General features: G+C 58.3%; 2 protein-coding genes across 2 annotated transcripts; both read left to right on the top strand.

Annotated features, from left to right (window-relative positions):
- The first annotated feature begins 266 nt into the window (after window positions 1-266).
- On the top strand, window positions 267-6,325 carry TAP1 (transporter 1, ATP binding cassette subfamily B member). Its single transcript, XM_082781867.1, has 11 exons — window positions 267-467; window positions 1,096-1,198; window positions 1,313-1,443; window positions 1,540-1,745; window positions 2,082-2,279; window positions 2,786-2,914; window positions 3,253-3,438; window positions 3,978-4,151; window positions 4,766-4,925; window positions 5,000-5,136; window positions 5,649-6,325. The coding sequence occupies exons 1-11, from the start codon at window positions 377-379 to the stop codon at window positions 6,096-6,098; spliced, it is 1,965 nt and encodes a 654-aa protein (XP_082637993.1). The 5' UTR covers window positions 267-376; the 3' UTR covers window positions 6,099-6,325.
- On the top strand, window positions 5,675-15,752 carry LOC309889150 (butyrophilin subfamily 3 member A2-like). The gene is made up of 12 exons (XM_082781884.1): window positions 5,675-5,762; window positions 10,925-11,047; window positions 11,455-11,802; window positions 12,431-12,712; window positions 12,842-12,946; window positions 13,272-13,292; window positions 13,829-13,852; window positions 14,041-14,061; window positions 14,177-14,197; window positions 14,321-14,341; window positions 14,500-14,532; window positions 14,710-15,752. The coding sequence occupies exons 2-12, from the start codon at window positions 10,948-10,950 to the stop codon at window positions 15,336-15,338; spliced, it is 1,605 nt and encodes a 534-aa protein (XP_082638010.1). The 5' UTR covers window positions 5,675-5,762; window positions 10,925-10,947; the 3' UTR covers window positions 15,339-15,752.
- The last annotated feature ends 1,705 nt before the right edge of the window (window positions 15,753-17,457 follow it).

Here is a 17,457-nt window from a genome sequence, read left to right as displayed (position 1 = left end):
CCCCCAGACCCACCCGGCCCCGGCCGCTCCCTCTATGCTCTGGCCCTGCCACTTTCACTTTCGTTTTCACAGCCCTTCTCCCCCGGCCCCGCCCCACTCCCGCCTTGCCACGCCCCTTTCAACATTTGCCACGCCCCCCTCCGCCCCTTGCCACGCTCCCTCCGCCCCTCGCCACGCCCCCCTCCCCGCCCCTCCGCAAGCTGCTCCGGCCCGATCTGCCCGACAACTGGTGACGCGCCGCCGGCCCCAGCGAATGGCAGGCGGCGCCGGCGCCCATCCCGTCCCGGCGCTGGGTTTCATTTTCCGAGAAACGGGACCAGGACCGGCTCCGGGACCGGAGAGGGGCCGGGAGAGTCGCGGGCACTGACCGGGGACGATGGGCGCCGGCCGCCGCCTCCTGGAGTCGCTGCGCCCCGAGCGCTGGCGCTGCGCGGTGGTGGCGGTGCTGATGGGGGCTTCGTCGCTCGGTAGGGGAGGGGGGCAGCACACCCATTTTGGGGGGAGCTTCATGAAATGTGGGGGGCCAGCCATAAATCGGGGGGGGGGCAGCACACCTATCAGAGCAGCATTGATATTTGGAGGGGGCTGCATTGGAGTTGTACCCCAATGGGGAGTTGCACTGAGCTTTGGGGGGGCTGCACAAAATCTCGGGAGGGTCAGCAAGTGGGGGGGGGCAGCACTGTATGGGAGCAGCGTAGAGATTTGGGGGGAGCTTCATGAAATGTAGGGGGTTGCATGAAATGTTGGGGTTGCATGAAATGTTGGGGGGTCAGCCACAAACCAGGGGGGGCAGCACCTCAATGGGGAGCAGCATTGATCTTTGTTGGGGGTCTGCACAAAATCGGGGGGGGGGGGGACAGCCAAAGAATGGTGGGGGGAGAGAGCAACCCAATGGGGAGCAACACTGAGCTTTGGGGGGAGGCTGCATGAAATTTAGGGGGGTCAGGTTCAAACCAAGGGGACAGCACCCCAACGGGGAGCAACACTAAGCTTGGGGAGGGGGGGCTGCACAAAATCTGGGGGCATCATTGGACCCCCCTGCCGTCCCCACTGCCCCGGGGGGGCCCCATCAACCTGACTGTGGTTTGATGACAGGGGAGATGGCCATCCCCTACTACACGGGGCGCGCCAGCGACTGGGTGGCCCGCGAGGACGAGCTGGCGGCCATCTGGCCCATGGTGCTGCTGGGGCTGAGCAGGTATTTTGGGGAAGGGGACGTGCTGGTCGGGGAGCAGCACGGGGGTCTCCCTGATGCGCACACACACACACACACACACACACACACGCCCTCCTTGTGCCCTTCCCACCGCAGCGCCGTCACCGAGCTGGCTTGTGACATCGCCTTCGTGGGGACGCTGAGCCGCGTGCACGGCCACCTGCAGCGCCGCCTCTTCGGGGCCGTCCTCCGCGGGGACATCGCTGAGCTGCGGGACGAGGGGGCCGGTGAGCACGGGATTTAGGGTCGGGCCCAGCGGCGCGGTGGGGACAGGCACCGGGATGCTCAACCCCGCTGTCGTCCTCCGCCTTGTCCCCCTGCAGGAGATGTGGCAGCACGGGTGACGGGGGACGTGGAGGCCACCCGGGAGGCCCTGGGCGAGGCGCTGAGCCTGCTGCTGTGGTACCTGGCGCGGGGCATCTGCCTCTTCAGCACCATGGCCTGGCTGTCCCCGCGCATGGCCCTCGTCACCGCCCTGGTGCTGCCCTTCCTCCTGTTGCTGCCCAGGGTCATCGGCAGGTTCCAGCAGGTGAGAGGGGGCTGTGGGCCCTCTGTCACCTCCGTGTATCCGCTGCCATCCCCCTTTTATGTGCCCGTTGTCCCCTCCATGTGCCCACCCTCTCTGGGCCCGTTGTCCCCACAACATGCGTGTTGTCCTCTCCATGTGCCTGCTGCCCCCTGCACGTGCCCAATATCCCCTCCATTCACCCAACACCCTCTGCATGTCCCCACTGTCCCCTCCACTATGCCCACCGTGTCCCTCCAGCCCCCTCCCCGTGTCCACCATCCCCTCCGTATGCCCTCTGCCCCCTCCCTGTACCCCATTCCCCACCTGCCAGCCCTGTGGTGACATTGCTGTCCCCAGGGCCTGGCTCCAAAGGTGCAGAAGGCGCTGGCCCATGCCAGCGAGGTGGCAGTGGAGACCTTCCAGGCCATGGCCACCGTGCGCAGCTTCGCCAATGAGGACGGGGTGGCCGCGCGCTACCGCCAGTGCCTGCACCAGACCCACCAGCTGGAGAAGCAGGATGCGGTCCTCTACGCCGTCTCTGCCTGGACCAGTGGTGTACGGGATGCGGTGGCACAGTGGCATGGGGTTGGGGGACAGGATGGGACATGGGTACACAATGGTATAGGGGTAGTGGGACATGGGGACGCAATGGCATGGGGACTGCAGAACATGGGGACACGATGAGAAGGGTCTGAGGGACATGACATGGGGCTGGGGGACATGGGGATGTGATGACGGAGCTGAGAGATGTGATGGTGTAGGGCTAGGGGTCGTGGGGACATGATGGCATGGGGACACTGGGACATGTTGAGCATGATAGCACAGGGGCTGCAGGGCACAAGGGTGTGAACACAGGGAATGGGACAGCACAGAGCCTCCAGGACATGGGGGACACAAAGGTATGGGGAAACATGACAGTTCTGGGGCTCCGGGCCATGGGGGACATTGATGACATGAGGGAGGTGACAGAGCAGGGCTGGGAACTCAGTGTCCCTGCAGAGAGTTAGCCACAGCCCTGTGGGGAGGTGTTCCCTGGGGGTGACTCCTCACGGTGTCCCCAGTTCTCAGCGCTGGCCCTGAAGATGGGGATCCTCTACTACGGGGGACAGCTGGTGGCCGCGGGGACCATCAGCACCGGGGACCTTGTCACCTTCCTCCTCTACCAGTTGCAGTTCACTGATGTCGTGGAGGTGAGCCCAGGTGCCTTTGTCCCCATGTCCTCCTTGCCATGTCCCATGGCCAGTTCTCCTGTGTCCCCATGCCCACCCGTGTCCCCAGGCCCTCCCTCTGTCCCCATTTCTGTCCCTCTGTGACCCCCTGCTGTGTCCCTGTGCCCTCCCCACCATGTCCCCGTATCACCCACTATGTCCCCATATCTACCGTGTCACATCCCCATGCCAGTCCCCCTGTGTCCCTGCATCCTCCGAGCTCCTTTGTCCTCCACATCCCCATGCCCTCCTGGCCATGTCCCCATACCCATTCCCTCCGACCCCAAACGTTGTCACTCACATTCCTGTGCTGTCCCCAGGTCCTGCTCCGCTACTACCCCACACTGACGAAGGCTGTGGGCTCCTCGGAGAAGATCTTCGAGTTCCTGGACCGGGAGCCACAGGTCGCACCCTCAGGGACACTAGCACCCAGTGACCTGCGGGGCCACCTCCAGCTTGAGGACGTCTGGTTCTCCTACCCTGGGCGCCAGGAGCCTGTCCTCAAGGTGGACACGGGGACACAGCAAGGGGACACAGAGACACGATGGCAGAGCGTGGCAGGCGTGGGGACACAGCAGGGGGACACAGGGACATGATGGGAGAGTGTGGCGTGAGGGGACACAACAAAGGAGATATAGGGATGTGATGGGAGAGTGTGGCGTGAGGGGACACGGCAGGGGGACACAGGGACATAATGGGAAAGCGTGGCAGGCGTGGTGACATGGTAGGGGGACACAAAGTGACATGGCATGGGGACATGGTGGGGAGGGTGTGGGAATGTGGCAAGGGGACACAGGGACACGATGGGGATGTGGCATAGGGACACATAGGACAGTGTGGGGACGTGGCAGAGGGACACAAGGACGTGGCAGGGAGGGCATGGGGACAGGGTACACAGGGCCACAGTGGGGACATGGCATTGTCACCACAGATGTGGCAGGGAGGGCGGCGGGGGGACCCAGGGAGGGGATGGGGCAAGCGGGACACAGCAGGGAGGGCGTGGGGACACGGGGTCATGGAGGTGTGAATGGCCACGTCCCCCTAGGGTGTGTCCCTGGAGCTGCGCCCCGGGGAGGTGCTGGCACTGATGGGCCCCCCGGGCTCGGGGAAGAGCACCCTGGTGTCCCTGCTGCTGCGCCTGCACCAGCCCACGGCCGGGCGCCTGCTCTTGGACGGCCATCCCCTCAGCGCCTACCGCCACTCCTACCTGTGCCACCGGGTGAGTTGCTTGCCTGCGCTCTGTCACCAGACCTTGTCCTCTCCCCAGTTGTCCCCGTGGAGTCACCAGAGGACGTCTTCACGCCTCCCCCAGCCATCCCTCCTGGGGTCACTGGCTGTCCCCCCGCACCCCTTCCCCTCGCCACTTGGTCCCCAGCCGTGTCCCCAGATGTCCCTGCCCACCCCCACCGTGTCCCCCGATGTTCCTGCCACGTCCCCAGCCACCCCCACCATGTCCCCGGCTGTCCCAATAACGTCCTCCATGGCCACCCCTACCATGTCACCAGCCATCCCTGCTATGTTGCCACTCATTCCCATTATGTCCCCAGATGGTCCTGACGTGTCCCTAGCCATCCCCACCATGTCCCCTCTATGTTCCCGCTGTGTCCCCCATCAGTTCCCTGCTGTGTCCCCCATCAGGTCCCCACCATGTCCCCTGCTATCCCCACGATCTCCCCCACTGCGTTATTGCCACGTCCCTGCCATATCCTCAGCCATCCCCACCACGTCCACAGCTGTCCCCATCGTGTCCCCCGCCCCCGGCCACCCCTCCCATGTCACCAGCTGTGTTACCACCCATTCCCACCACTTCCCCGGCTGTCCCCTCCATTGCAGGTGGCCACCGTCCCCCAGGAGCCGGTGCTCTTCGCCCGCTCACTCCACGCCAACATCGCCTACGGGCCAGAGAGCTGGAGCCGGGCGCAGGTGACAGCGGCAGCCCGCCGGGTGGGCGCCCACAACTTCATCACCCGCCTGCCCCGAGGCTATGACACAGGTAGAGTGTTCCCCCCTATCCCTGTCCCATCCAGGGTCCCCGTGTCCTCTCCCCTGACCCCTCTGTCCCTGCAGAGGTGGGTGAGCTTGGGGGGCAGCTCTCCGGGGGACAGCGGCAAGGGGTGGCCATCGCCCGCGCCCTGGTGCGGGACCCTCACATCCTTGTCCTTGACGAGCCCACCAGTGCCCTGGATGCTGAGTGCCAGCAGCAGGTGGGGCGCGTCCCTATGTCCCCTCAGTCCCCATTCCTAACAGCACTCCTATCCCTGGGCATCCCTTTGGGTTTCCATTCCCACTGTCCCATTGTCCCTGGTTTCTGTGTTCCCTTTGTCCCCACTCCTGGTGTCTCCTGGGTCCTTTTTGTCCCCACTCCTCGTGTCCCCTGGTCCCTGGGTCCTCTTTGTCCCCACTCCTGGTGTCCTGTGGATCTCTGATCCCTGTGTTCCCTTTGCCCCCACTCTGGCCTTCCCTGGGTCCCTGGGTTCCCTTTGTCCCCACTCCTGGTGTCCCCTGGTGCCCTCCTCCCCCATCTCCTGGGTCCCCACATGTTCCTTCTGCAGTCCCCTTGGTCCTTGCTCCCAAAGCCCTTGGGGTCCCTAATCTCCACATCCCCTGGGTCCCCAGTCTCCATGCCTCCTGGGTCCTCACTCTCGGCGTCCCCTTGGTCCTGAAGTGGGGTTGGGGACATCCCATGCATCTCCGCTGACCGCATCTCCTGCCGCAGGTGGAGCGGGAGCTCTTCGAGGACAGCGGGACCAGGCGCACGGTGCTGCTGGTGACAGGGCAGGTGGCCCTGGCAGCACGGGCACACCAGGTGGCCCTGATGGAGGGGGGACAGGTACGCGAGCAGGGCCCCCCCAGCAAGCTGCTGCGCCCCGGCAGCCGCTACTGGCACCTGCTGCAGGATGGGGGACGCCAGGGGACATTGGGGGATGGGGACAAGGGCACAGGGAGTGGGGATGAGGGGCAGCAGGAGCCAGGGATGGGGACGGTACAAGCCAGGATGGAGACATCAGGGGATGGAGACACGAGGAGCTGGGATGGGGACACTGGGAGCCAGGATGCTGACACTGAGAGCTGGGATGGTGCCACCAGGGCCAGGGATGGGGACACCAAGGGCAGAGGCAGAGGTGGGGACACTACTACCCCTTGGGATGGAGACACCAGGAGCTAGGATGGGGACACCAAGGGCAGAGATGGGGACCCAAGGAGCAGTGACAAAGGACCATGAGACATGGGCACCAAGCCAGACAATGCTGCAGTGTCCCTGCTGCGTGGCCGTGACCAGGGCAGCCACTGGATGAACTGGGGTATCACCGGGAGCCACTGGGTGCCATCAAGGTTGGCGGCCGGCAGGGACGGCCATGTGACACAGAGTGTTAATAAATCTTTGTGTTTGTATCTGGCATGTGCTGGGGACTCTGGGGGAGGGGGGGAGAAGGGAGCACAGTCATGGGTACTGGGTCCTAGGGGTGCCACCCCTCCCCAGTGGCACCCATTGGGAAGGGGCTGGTGGTCACTGGTGTGTGCCCCACTAAGCCAGGCAGTGTTTTGGGGGCAGGGAGGAAGGGGGCATACTGGAGCACATCCATAGTGGCGTGGTGACATCCATCCTGCCATTTGACTCCCCCATCACTTGGTCTCCTGTGCAGATCCTTTGACCTTGCTTTTTTTTTTTTTTTTTTTTTTTTTTTGACTGCCCTTTTTTTTTGTGGCACTGGTTTGGATGCAGCGCCCCATCCGGCACCGCTCCTTATGCTTGGTACTTCCCTTGACCTTGACATGCTTCTTGGGGCCTGGGTTCCGACTCCATCCCCTTCCTGCCCAAGAGCCTTTAATCCGTTACCCAGGAACACCGTAGGGGTTGATGGCACTGTGGGTGATGGGGGCAGATTCCTCCTTCTGCTTTGAGCTGAGACGAGGGTCCATCCCCCTTTTTCTTGGTGGTTGAGTCCTCTGTCCTGCAGGTGGGCAGCTGGATCGGCTACTACTCCTTGCAGGGACTTAGGAGGGGACTGCTGGGCCTCAGTAGGGGCAGGCTGACACCTGCTACCCGTCTCCCTCAGAGACTCCCAGGAGCCCCTCAGACCAAATATCTCTGTATCACGTAATTGGGGAGGGTTTAGGGGTTGGCTCCGTCTGCCTCCCTGCCAGGAGCCCTGGCTGCAGTCGATCCGCGTGAGGTCCTCGTTCTTTCCTTCTTGGTGGAGGCAGTCTTGAGGTGCGCAGTCCTTGCCCTTGATAACCTCCTGTGTGGACCTTCCCCCCACATCCTCACCTACCTGTCCTTCAAGCTCTAGAGCCTCAAACCTATTGTGTAAGGGCACCTGGGGAGGTGACACAGAAGGGGGGGAGAGGTAAGAAGGGGGCTCGCTGACGTGCAGCACTGAGCAGGGCCCTGATTCCATTCCCCTCCCTGGGGAGCCGCAGACCCAGCAGCAGCCCCAAGCCCCCCACCCGCCCCGGCCCCATTGCCCCGCTCCGCTCTGAGCCCCTCGCAGCAATTGATGCCGCCGCCGCCAACCCGCCAATAGCGACTTAGAATCTCTCCTGACGTCACCGGGCGCCGGGCAGATCCCGGTCTCGGCGGGTTCCGAGAAGCAGAAAGCGAAAGCGAAAGCGAAAGCACTGCGGGCGGTGCCCCGGGCCCCCTTCCAGATACAGCGTCTCTCCCCGGCTTCGACCCCGGCGTGTCCCCCCGCGGGAGGCTGGAGTCGCAGAATAGCCCCAGTTCGAAGGGACCCACCGGGACCATCCAGTCCATCTCCTGGCTCCACACAGGACCACCCAAAAATCAGACCCTGCGCCTAAGAGCCTTCTCCAAATGCTCCTTGAGCTGCAGCAGGCTCAGGGCCATGGCCACGTCTCCGGGGAACCTGTTCCAGTGCCCGACCACCCTCTCGGGGAAGAAATTTTTCCAAACAGCCATCCTGAGCCTCCCCTGTGGCAGCTCCATGCTGTTCCCTCGGGCCCTGTCGCTGGCCCAAGAGAGCAGAGACCGGCGTCTGCCCCTCTGCTCCCCTCATCAAGAACTGTGGGTTACCGCAAGGCCTCCCCTGCGTCTCCTCTGCTCTGGGCTCAACAAGCCAAGCGCCTTCAGCCGCTCCTCACACGCCTTGCCTTGCAGTCGTTTCACCGCTCTCCGTTGCCCTTCTTCGCACACTTTATGCTATTTGATATCCTCCTTATACTGTGCTGCTCAAAGCTGCACACAGAATTCCAGATGCGGCCACACCAGTGCTTTGTAGAGCGGGTCAATCCTTTCTCTTGGCTCGATGCAGTCAGGATACAGTTGGCCCTTTCGGCCACTAGGGCACACTGTCGGCTCACATTTAGCTTACCATCAACCCTGGATCTCTCCACTCTCACTCCAGCCGCCAGACATACACCCAGGATTACACCACTCCAGGTGCAGAATCCAGCATTTACTCTTGTTAAATTTCATACACCAATTTTATTGGCAATTGTCCCGTGCTCTCATCCATCAACATCTCTCTGCAAGGCCTCTCTATCCTCAAGGGAATCGACTTGATCGTCATAAAAGGACATTACATAATCACAGAATGGTTGTGGTTGGAAGGCATCTCTGGGTCCATTGGGTCCAACCCCACTGCTCACACAGGGACATGCAGAGCACGTTGTCCAGAACCATACACAGGTAGCCTTTGGTGATCTACAGGGAGGGAGACTCCAAAACTCTCCAGGCAACTGGTGCCAGTGCTCTGTAAAGCACTTCCTGATGTTCAGACAGAGCCTCTTGTGCTCTAGTTTGTGCCCATTGCCTCTTGTCCTGGCACCTCTGAGAAGAGCCTGGCCCTGTCCTCTCTGCACCCTCCCTTCAGGGATTTGTGGGTCCTGACGGGCTCCCCCCGAGCCTCCTCTGCTCCAGGCTGAGCAGGCCCAGCTCCCTTAACCTCTCCTCGCAGGGGCGATGCTTCAGTCTCTGCAGCATCTTCAGGACCTTCCTTGACTCTCCCCAGTGTGGTCAGGTCTCTCTTGGATGAGGGAGCCGAGCACTGGGCCCAGTACCCCAGCTGCAGCCTCACCAGTGCTGAGCAGCAGGGAAGGATCACCTCCATTGGCTTGCTGGCAATGCTTTGCCTAATGCCACCCAGGATGCTGATAGTCTTCTCTGTGGCAAGGTCTCTGTCCACCAGGACCCCCAGGGCCTTTTCTGAAGAGCTGCTTCCCAGCTGGGTGCCTCAAGCACATTCTGGTGCCTGGGGTTGTTCCTCCAGGGGCAGGACTTCAAGCTGTCAAGGCATGAATTTCCCTTCATAGAAAGGATTAGGTTGGAAGGGACCTTAAAGATCATCTAACTCCAATGCCCCTGCCATAGGCAGGGATGCCACCCACTAGATCAGGTTGGCCAAGGTCCCATCTAGCCTGGCCTTAAACACCTCCAGGGATGGGGCATCCACAGCTTCTCCTGGCAACCTATTCCAGTGCCTCACCACCCTTACAGTGAAGAATTTCCTCCTAATGTCTATTCTAAATCCATCCTCTTTTAGTTTAATACCATTCTCCCTTGTCCTACGATTATTTATGCGAGTAAAGAGTCCTTCTCCATCATTTTGTATGACCCCTTTAAGTATTGAAAGGTCACAATGAGGTCTCCCCAGAGCCTTTTCTTCTCCTGGCTGAACATCCTCAGCTCTCCCAGCCTTAGTTCATGAACCCATGTTTGTTCTGACTGATGACTGCACTTTCAAGTGTTTTTCAGTAACTGCTAGAATTATCTCCATAATTTTACCAGGCATCGTGGTGAGACTGACAGGCCTGAAATTACCAGGGTCTTCTGTCCTGCCTTCTTGTAAATGGGACAACATTTGCCAGCTTCCAGTCAACTGGGACCTTTCCAGATTCCCAAGACTGTTGATAAACAACAAAAAGAGGCCTCGTAGTAACATCAGTCAGCTCTTTCAGTATCCTGGGATGAATCCCATCGGGCACCAGACTTATGTGCATGAAGATGCAGCAGCAAATCCCCAACAAGTTCAGCATCAGCTAGGAACTCATCCAGAAGCCTATAACTTATTGTTAACATATTTTCAAAGCCTTTGTTGTTGTTGTTGTTGTTATCACCCACAGTACTACCCAGCTTCAACTCCAGTTGAGATTTGGCTGCACAATTTTTTTGCCCTACCATGATAAACAGCATCTCTGAAGCCCTCCTGAGTGGCCCAACCTTGTTTCCAAAGTTCCTAAGCTTTCTTCTTCCACCTAAGTTCCAGGTCAGGCTCAAGTCTGCTCTTCCAGAATCCAAGGCAGCAGCTTTGCTGATACTTTTTTTCACATATCACTAAAGACCCTATACGATCATCCCCATCAAGTAACAGACCAATGCTTTGTCTCATCCTACATTTGCTCTTTATAGAGTTTTTTAAAAAAATCACTTTTATTGCCTGTCGCAATAAAATAAATAAATCGTGGAGACAAATAAATAAATAAATAAATAAATAAATAAAATAAAAATAAAAAATAATAAATAAATAAATAAATAAATAAAATAAATCATGGAGATGAATGAGCCTAGAGAGAGGCTTTCCCCGGTGGTCTGGAGAGGCCCCTGCTGGGGACAAGCCCCTCGTGCTGCCTGAAGGCCTTGGGCTGGGCACCCACCTGTGATGGGATGGTGGTGCCAGCCCTGCAGAGCTCCCCAGACACTTGCCCCTATTGCCCCAGGGACAGAACTACTCCCAGAGGGTTATTGCAGCCAGGAACTGGGCACAGGCTGGGGAAGTTGGGCGTAGCCTTAAATTTTCTGCAGCTCTGCTGGGTGTGGTGAGGGATGTCTATCTTGGTGGGGCTCCCTTGGAGAAGAACCCCTGGGGGCCACCGGCAGTGTCCCAGTGGTGATAAGCACAGGCTCTGCGTCCGGAACAAGGCAGTGCTGGCTGTGGCTCCTTCTGTCTGGGACCAAGGGGATTCCTTCTATATCTGTCTGTGGTGCCTGAAGCCCCTCGGTCCCCTCTCTTATGCTCCTATTTCTGCCCCCAGGGCCTGCTCCCGCTACAGCACAGATGGGGCTCCCCTGGGGCTGCAGCCACCCCAGCCTCACCAGCCATGCCAGGGGCCTCCTGACTTCCCTCGTCACTCTGCTTCTCCTCCAGCTGGGCTCAGGTAGGATCCTGTGGGGCTGCTGGGGGCTCTCCTTCCTTAGCCTGGTGGATATGCTGCCATTGGGCAGGGAAGTGGCCATGGGGCAGGGGGGACCCGAGCCCACAGCTCTGCCCCTATTGGTTTTCCCTTCTTTTTGCTTCTTTCATGCAATACGGGCGCTGCCTTGGCTGCCCTTTCTGGCTCTTCTTCTCCTGCCCAAATGCTGCAGAGAGGGCTCCCACTCCCAGCACACCTCCTTCTCCTGTATGCCCTCCCTCGCCCTCTCCTCTTTCTCCGGTGGTTTCCCATGGGACACGGGGGACGCAGAATGCACTAACTCACGCACAGCTCGCCCTTTGACACTCACTGCCCCTAAATTTACAATGGCAAAATCTAACCTCCTCTCTGTGCCCTTCTCCATTGCCCAGCCCAGCTCAGAGTGGTGGGACCAGGCCACTCTGTCACTGCCACCATGGGGCAGGATGTCGTGCTGCCCTGCCACTTGTCCCCTCAACGCGATGCTCGCACCTTGGAGGTCAGGTGGATCCGGAATGATTTCTCTGAGACAGTGCACCACTACCGCAATGGAGAGGACCTGTACGGGGAGCAGATGGGGGCATATGCCGGGAGGACAGAGTTGGTCAGAGATGGTCTCTCTGCTGGAAGCCTGGACTTGCGAATCACGGGGCTGAGACCCTTTGATGATGGCCTGTACGTCTGCACAGTGGGAGATGCTGATGCTTATGACGAAGCCATTGTGGAGCTGGAGGTGTCAGGTTAGTGGCTGCGGTGATGCTGCCAGGGCACAGTTTACGTGTCCTTTAAATGTTTCAGCTGTTTCACAGCATGGAGCATGCCAATGGATGTGGAGGTAATATTTGGGGAGAGAGCTTCCTGGAGGGTTTTGTCAGTTTTCACTGGTGCCTTTGAAGAATGTAATCATAATATGGTGAGGGCACTGGGCACAGGCTGCTGAGCAGCACCATCAGCTGTGTCAGCAATGGGACCAAACAGCACACAGGGAGAACTGCAGAGTCCACTGAGCAGCCGGACATCTGCTTTATTTTTGCTTTGTCTGCTGAGGGAGACCTTAGATGTTGTCTGGATATCTCGGGGCTTCTTGAACCAGGATGGCTTGGTGCAGAGATGCTGCCTGAAGGTCCTGGAACTCGGTACCTGGGTTTTCTGTGTGATTTGGGGCCACTGGCATTGTACAGCCCTGCTCTCTGGATCCTGCTACAGCTGGAGTGGTTTTGGGGTGAGAGTGAGTGCATGAAGTGTCCAGTCAGACAGCCTCTGGGGCCATGTTTGGCCTGGCTGTGTCTGGCATGGGAGCAGATGGGGTCTTTGTCTTGAAAGGAATCCCTCCCCAAGTCAAGCACCAGCCACACACTCTTCCCCCAGCCACAGGCGCTGACCCCCACCTCTCCCTGGGGGGCTACGAGGCCGGAGGCGTCCGGGTGCTGTGTCGATCGGCCGGCTGGTACCCGCTGCCGCAGCTGCTGTGGAGGGATGCTCGCGGGCAGCACCTGCCCTCGGTCTCCCAGACACATTCCCAGGACCAGGAGGGGCTCTGTGAAATTGAAGGTGCCGTCATCGTGACTGGGAGCATGGAGGGGCCCTTGTCCTGTGTGGTCAGGAACAGCCGCCTCCAGCAGGAGCAAGAATCGTCCCTGCACATCGCAGGTACAAATGGCACAGCCAGGGTGAGGTGTTCCTGGCCCCTGCACTTGTCCTGACCCAGGAGAAGTCTGGGTCTTGCTCTTCCATCCACGGGCATGGAAATGCAGCCCTTTTCCTGGTGCCTTTTCTCAGCTGCCTTCTTCCACAACGCCCAGCCCTGGATGGTGGCTCTGGCTCTGGTCCTCGTGCTTTTGGCTGTGTCCATTGGCCTCGGAGTTTATCTCTATCGAAAGCAAGGTAAGCTGGCAGCGCAGGGATGGAGCGGAGGGAGGTGTTCTGCAGGGACCCCCCTGGGTCTGGAGCGGGGCTGAGCCCTGGAACAGGGAGGTGCATAGGAGGAGGAAGGGAATGTTCTCCTGGGGATGCCAAAGGCCTTAGGATCTTCTTGGGCCTCTGCCTTGGGCAAGGAAGGCAGGGGAGAAGGCAAGGGGCATTGGGTGGGAGGCCAGGGAGCATGGCTGCAGTGTGGGGCTGGTGGCAAGGCGCAGCCCCCCTGCACATGTTCCCACCCAGCAACCAAGCTGCTCTGCTCACCACCTCTTCCTCCGCCTTTGCTTTTCAGCGGCACAGAGCCAAGAGCTGGGTGAGTCCTTGCAGTCCCTGCCCCCAGCCCCTGAAAGTGGTGTCCCTGCGGGAGGGCCTGGGCCTGGTCTGGGTGGGCTCTGGGGGCTTGTGTGCTGGTGGCTCGGGGGTGCTGGAGGAGCAGCTGGAGCCTGGGGTGGGAGTGGGGAGTGCTGGGGCTGGGGCTGCCCTGGGCACGGGACAGGGCCGGGATGGCTGAAAGGAACAGGGATCAAGGTGGGGATGGGGAGCGAGCTGCGGTGCTGCCCCACTCTGCACTGACGCTTCTGGGACAGGGACGTCCTCCACCCATGTGTGATCACTTCCCATTGTCTTTTGGTGGCACAGTGCAGAGAGCTGCACAAGTGTCTGTCCTTACTGCTACAAGTCTTGCAAAAACCTGGGCCTCGGTCCTTGTTAGTCTGGTTGCTACAAGTCTGGGAGCAAGATGGTCTATGCCCATGGACGAGAGTAAAAATATTTGGGGTCTAGCCATGGCAGCAGCAATGTGGTGAAAGTCTCTCCACTCTGACCATTCATTCCTTTTGCTTTATATAGCAGCCAAAATGGATGCAAAGCTGGGTAAGTCTCCTTCCCCAAAGAGAAGGCATTTGGTGTCTTCCCACAGGCATACTCCCCTCTGACCATACATTGCTTTTCTTTTTCTTTTTCTTTTTCTTTTTCTTTTTCTTTTTCTTTTTCTTTTTCTTTTTCTTTTTCTTTTTCTTTTTCTTTTTCTTTTTCTTTTTCTTTTTCTTTTTCTTTTCCAGAGGAAAAAGATGCAAGACTGGGTGAGTCTCTCTTCCTCCCCCCAGCTGAAGGAATTGGGGGTCTTTGGTTTGTAGCAGTCATTGTTGAGAAACTGACTCCTCTCAAAGATGCATTGCTTTTCTATTTTGTTTGTAGATGAACAAGCTGCAGAGCTGGGTAAGTCTCACTCTCCAAACAGAAAAAAAAAAAAGAAAAAAAAAAAAAAGGTATCATACTGACAGGTGTGGAATCAGAAACTATGCCTTCTTCTCATATTTTCCTTTTCTCTTTCATTTGTAGAGAAACAAGCTGCAGAGCTGGGTAAGTCTCCCGGTGCTCAATCCCAAGGGCAACACCAAGGCGATGTGCGGGGGAGGGTGGGCAGCTGGGACAGAGCAGCCCAGGGCTGGCCTCTCACCCTGCCCACACACACTGGGCACCAGCCGTGGGCTGTAACCAGCTCTCCCCTCTCCTTACAGCATGGAGAAAGTTTCTTCTGCCTCACAATACAGGTAGGTGTGCATTGGGTTGCCCTCTGAGGTGCTCCTCCTGCCCTTGCTGGGGCATGTTGAGGAGCCAAGAGGTGCCCCATCTCCTGCCCCGTGGGGCAGCTCCTGGCCCCGAGCTGGGGAAAGTCTGCCCAGGGCTGAGCTCTGCCCCTGACAACCTGGCTCCTTCTGTCCCTGCAGTGAAGGTGACCCTGGAACCAGACACGGCTCATCCCCAGCTTGTTGTGTCTCAGGACAAGAGCAGTGTAAGACGGGAAAGTAAAGGGCAGCAGGTGCCTGACACACCAGAGAGATTTCACTATTGGTGCTGCGTGCTGGGCCGTGAGGAGTTCAGAGAGGGGAGGCACTGCTGGTTGGTGGAGGTGGAGGGAGAGCGGCTAAAGTATTCAGGGTGGGCTGTGGGGGTGGCCAGGGCTTCTGTGGAGAGAAAGAAGTGGATCAACATGAGCCCTGAAGAAGGGATCTGGGCTGTGCTGTACGACGAAGGACAGCTCAAGTCTCTCACATCTCCTCGCACCCCCTTGTCCCTGTGCCCTGACCCCAAAAGGATCTGGGTCTGTCTGGACTGTACCCACGGGCAGGTGTCTTTTATCAACGCTGACAATGGGGTCCAGATCTTCACTTTCACAGCAGCCTCCTTCAATGGGGAGAGCATCCGCCCCTGGTTCTGGCTGAGGACGGAGGGAATTCAGCTGTGCCTGAGGGACAGCACCCCCCAGACACCGTCCCCAGCCCTGGGGGGCTCCTGCCCTTCTCCAGACACTCCTGCATCACCTCTCCTTGGTCCTGCAGGAGCAGCACAGCAATGAGGGGCAGTGGAGTCAGGGGATTCCTGCATTCCTCCCTGCTGCTGGAGGAGGGCTGGGATGCTGCAAGCAGGGGCCAGGCCCCTTGCAGCCCCTGGGCTCTGCCCTGCACGCAGCTCCTGTGCTGGGGCACAAGCCCTGCTGGCACCCACAGGTCTCACCCTGCCTCTGAGCCCCAGCGGGCAGCACAGGGGCTGCAGCAGCTCTCCACACTCCTCTCCCCTCTGCTTGCACTGCTTGCAGACCCCAGGGCAAGGGATGTGGTCACCGTGTGCTGCTGGCCAGTGCAGGCCACCTTTGCCTCCTAGTTCGGGGTTGATCTTTGCTTTGTGCCTGGTGCTGAGCATGAGCATCCTGTGGGGGCTCTTTGTTCCCTCCTCTGGAGTAGATGTATCCAAGGCTCAGCAGCAGCGGGACTGTGTCAAATAAAGTTTTGTACAGGAAGATGGAGTCTGGCAGTGGCATTTCCTGGGTGCTTTGTGTCCTGAGGCTTTGCTGCCTGGGAAGGCATCCTGCAGCAGACTGTCTTCTTGATGTTGGTCCTGGGAGTCAGAGCCAGGAGGAACCTAAGCTCCAGCTGCCCCCGTTTTCCTGGTTCCCTGGCTGTGCCCACAAGGGACATCACAAGCTCTTGGAAGTTCTCCAAACAGAGGCAGCCTCAGCCTTTAAGCTGTCTTCAGGTCCTTGCAAGTCACTTCCGTACCCCAGCACCCAACCTCTGTAATTGCGTTTCACTTTCCAGAACCCATATTCTTCATGAGATGGGCATGCAGGAGCCACGGGGTGTATGGGGTCTGGCTGGGATTTTAACTTTCCCTTCAGCAACCCATACAGTGCTGTGCTCTGCACTTGGAGCTAGAACAGCAGTGATATCACACCAGTGTTGTGTCTGCTTCTGAGCAGTGCTGGCACAGCATCGGGACTCTCTCTAACCCTCCTAGGGGGTGGGCAAAAAAGTAAGAAAAGAAACATCACCAGGGCAGCTGACGTAAAACAACCAAAGGGATATTCCATACCATATAGTATTTGTCCCCTTCCCCCTACAACTAGAGTTGAAGGGGGAAGGATTATAAAACCAGGCACGCCAGTGATGAGCTAAGGGATGGTGCACTGGAATCAGAGGGACTGTGTGCCAGAGAGGTCCTTCGGTCGGGTGGCAATGTATGTGAAGCATGGGCTGGACTGCGTGGAACTTCAAGTTGGGGATGGCAAACTTGAGAGCCTCTGGGTAAGGATTAAGGGATGAACAAATAAAGGGGATGTTGTAGTGGGAGTCTATTACAGACCACCTGGCCAGGATGACAATACCAATGAATTATTCTTTGCAGAACTAAGAGATGCCTTGAGGTTAACTCCCCTTGTCCTTATGGGAGATTTCAACTTGCCAGACGTCAACTGAGCTCACCACACAGCTGACATGAGCAAGTCCAGGAGGTTCATAAAGCACCTAGATGATAACTTCTTGGTGCAGGTGCTAAGGGAGCCAGCTAGGAAAGGTGCCCTCCTAGATCTGTTGCTGGAAAAAAAAGAGGGTCTTGTGGGAGACGTGGCAATTGGTGGCCGTCTCGGTCATAGTGACCATGAAGTGGTAGAGTTTAGAATTTATGGTGACAGAAGGAAAACTGCCACCAAAACTTCAGCCCTGGATATGGGGAAAGCAGACTTCAGGCTGCTCAGGGAACTCATCAGCAAGGTCCCCTGGGAAGCTGCTTTTGAAGGCATTGGCCTCCATCAGTGTGGTCAATCTTTAAGCACTGCCTCCTAAAAGCACAAGATCAGGCGATTTCAAAATATCAGAAGTCAGGCAGGCGGGGAAGAAGGCTGGCCTGGCTGACCTGGGATCTTCTACTGGAGCTTAGACGGAAAAAGAAAGTGTATGGCTGCTGGAAGGAGGGTCAGGAGATGAGGAAGCAATACAGGGATGCTGTTCGTATTTGTAGGCAGAAAATTTGTGGGGCCAAAGCCCAACTAGAATTGAAGCTGGCCATGTCTGTGAGAGACAATAAAAAGGTTTTTTTTAGATAGGAGAACAGAAAAAGGAGAACCAAAGAAAACACAGGTCCGCTACTTGACGGGGAAGGTCTCCTCACAGACAATGACACAGGCAGAGCAGAGACATTTA

The sequence above is a fragment of the Aythya marila genome (assembly GCF_965140915.1).
Source record: "Aythya marila genome assembly, chromosome: 33".
NCBI classification, from domain to species: domain Eukaryota; kingdom Metazoa; phylum Chordata; class Aves; order Anseriformes; family Anatidae; genus Aythya; species Aythya marila.
Note: the sequence above shows the minus strand (reverse complement) of the source record. Positions and strands in the feature narration are given on the sequence as shown.

What these genes read in the sequence shown, in the direction of transcription:
- TAP1 (XM_082781867.1), top strand. Translation starts at nt 377, where the DNA reads ATGGGCGCCGGCCGCCGCCTCCTGGAGTCGCTGCGCCCCGAGCGCTGG. An exon ending in GCTGCGGGACGAGGGGGCCG is followed by an intron (nt 1,444 to 1,539) that starts GTGAGCACGGGA and finishes GTCCCCCTGCAG; the next exon opens with GAGATGTGGCAGCACGGGTG. An exon ending in AGTTCACTGATGTCGTGGAG is followed by an intron (nt 2,915 to 3,252) that starts GTGAGCCCAGGT and finishes TGCTGTCCCCAG; the next exon opens with GTCCTGCTCCGCTACTACCC.
- LOC309889150 (XM_082781884.1), top strand. Translation starts at nt 10,948, where the DNA reads ATGGGGCTCCCCTGGGGCTGCAGCCACCCCAGCCTCACCAGCCATGCC. An exon ending in TTATCTCTATCGAAAGCAAG is followed by an intron (nt 12,947 to 13,271) that starts GTAAGCTGGCAG and finishes TTTGCTTTTCAG; the next exon opens with CGGCACAGAGCCAAGAGCTG. An exon ending in CAAAATGGATGCAAAGCTGG is followed by an intron (nt 13,853 to 14,040) that starts GTAAGTCTCCTT and finishes TTTCTTTTCCAG; the next exon opens with AGGAAAAAGATGCAAGACTG.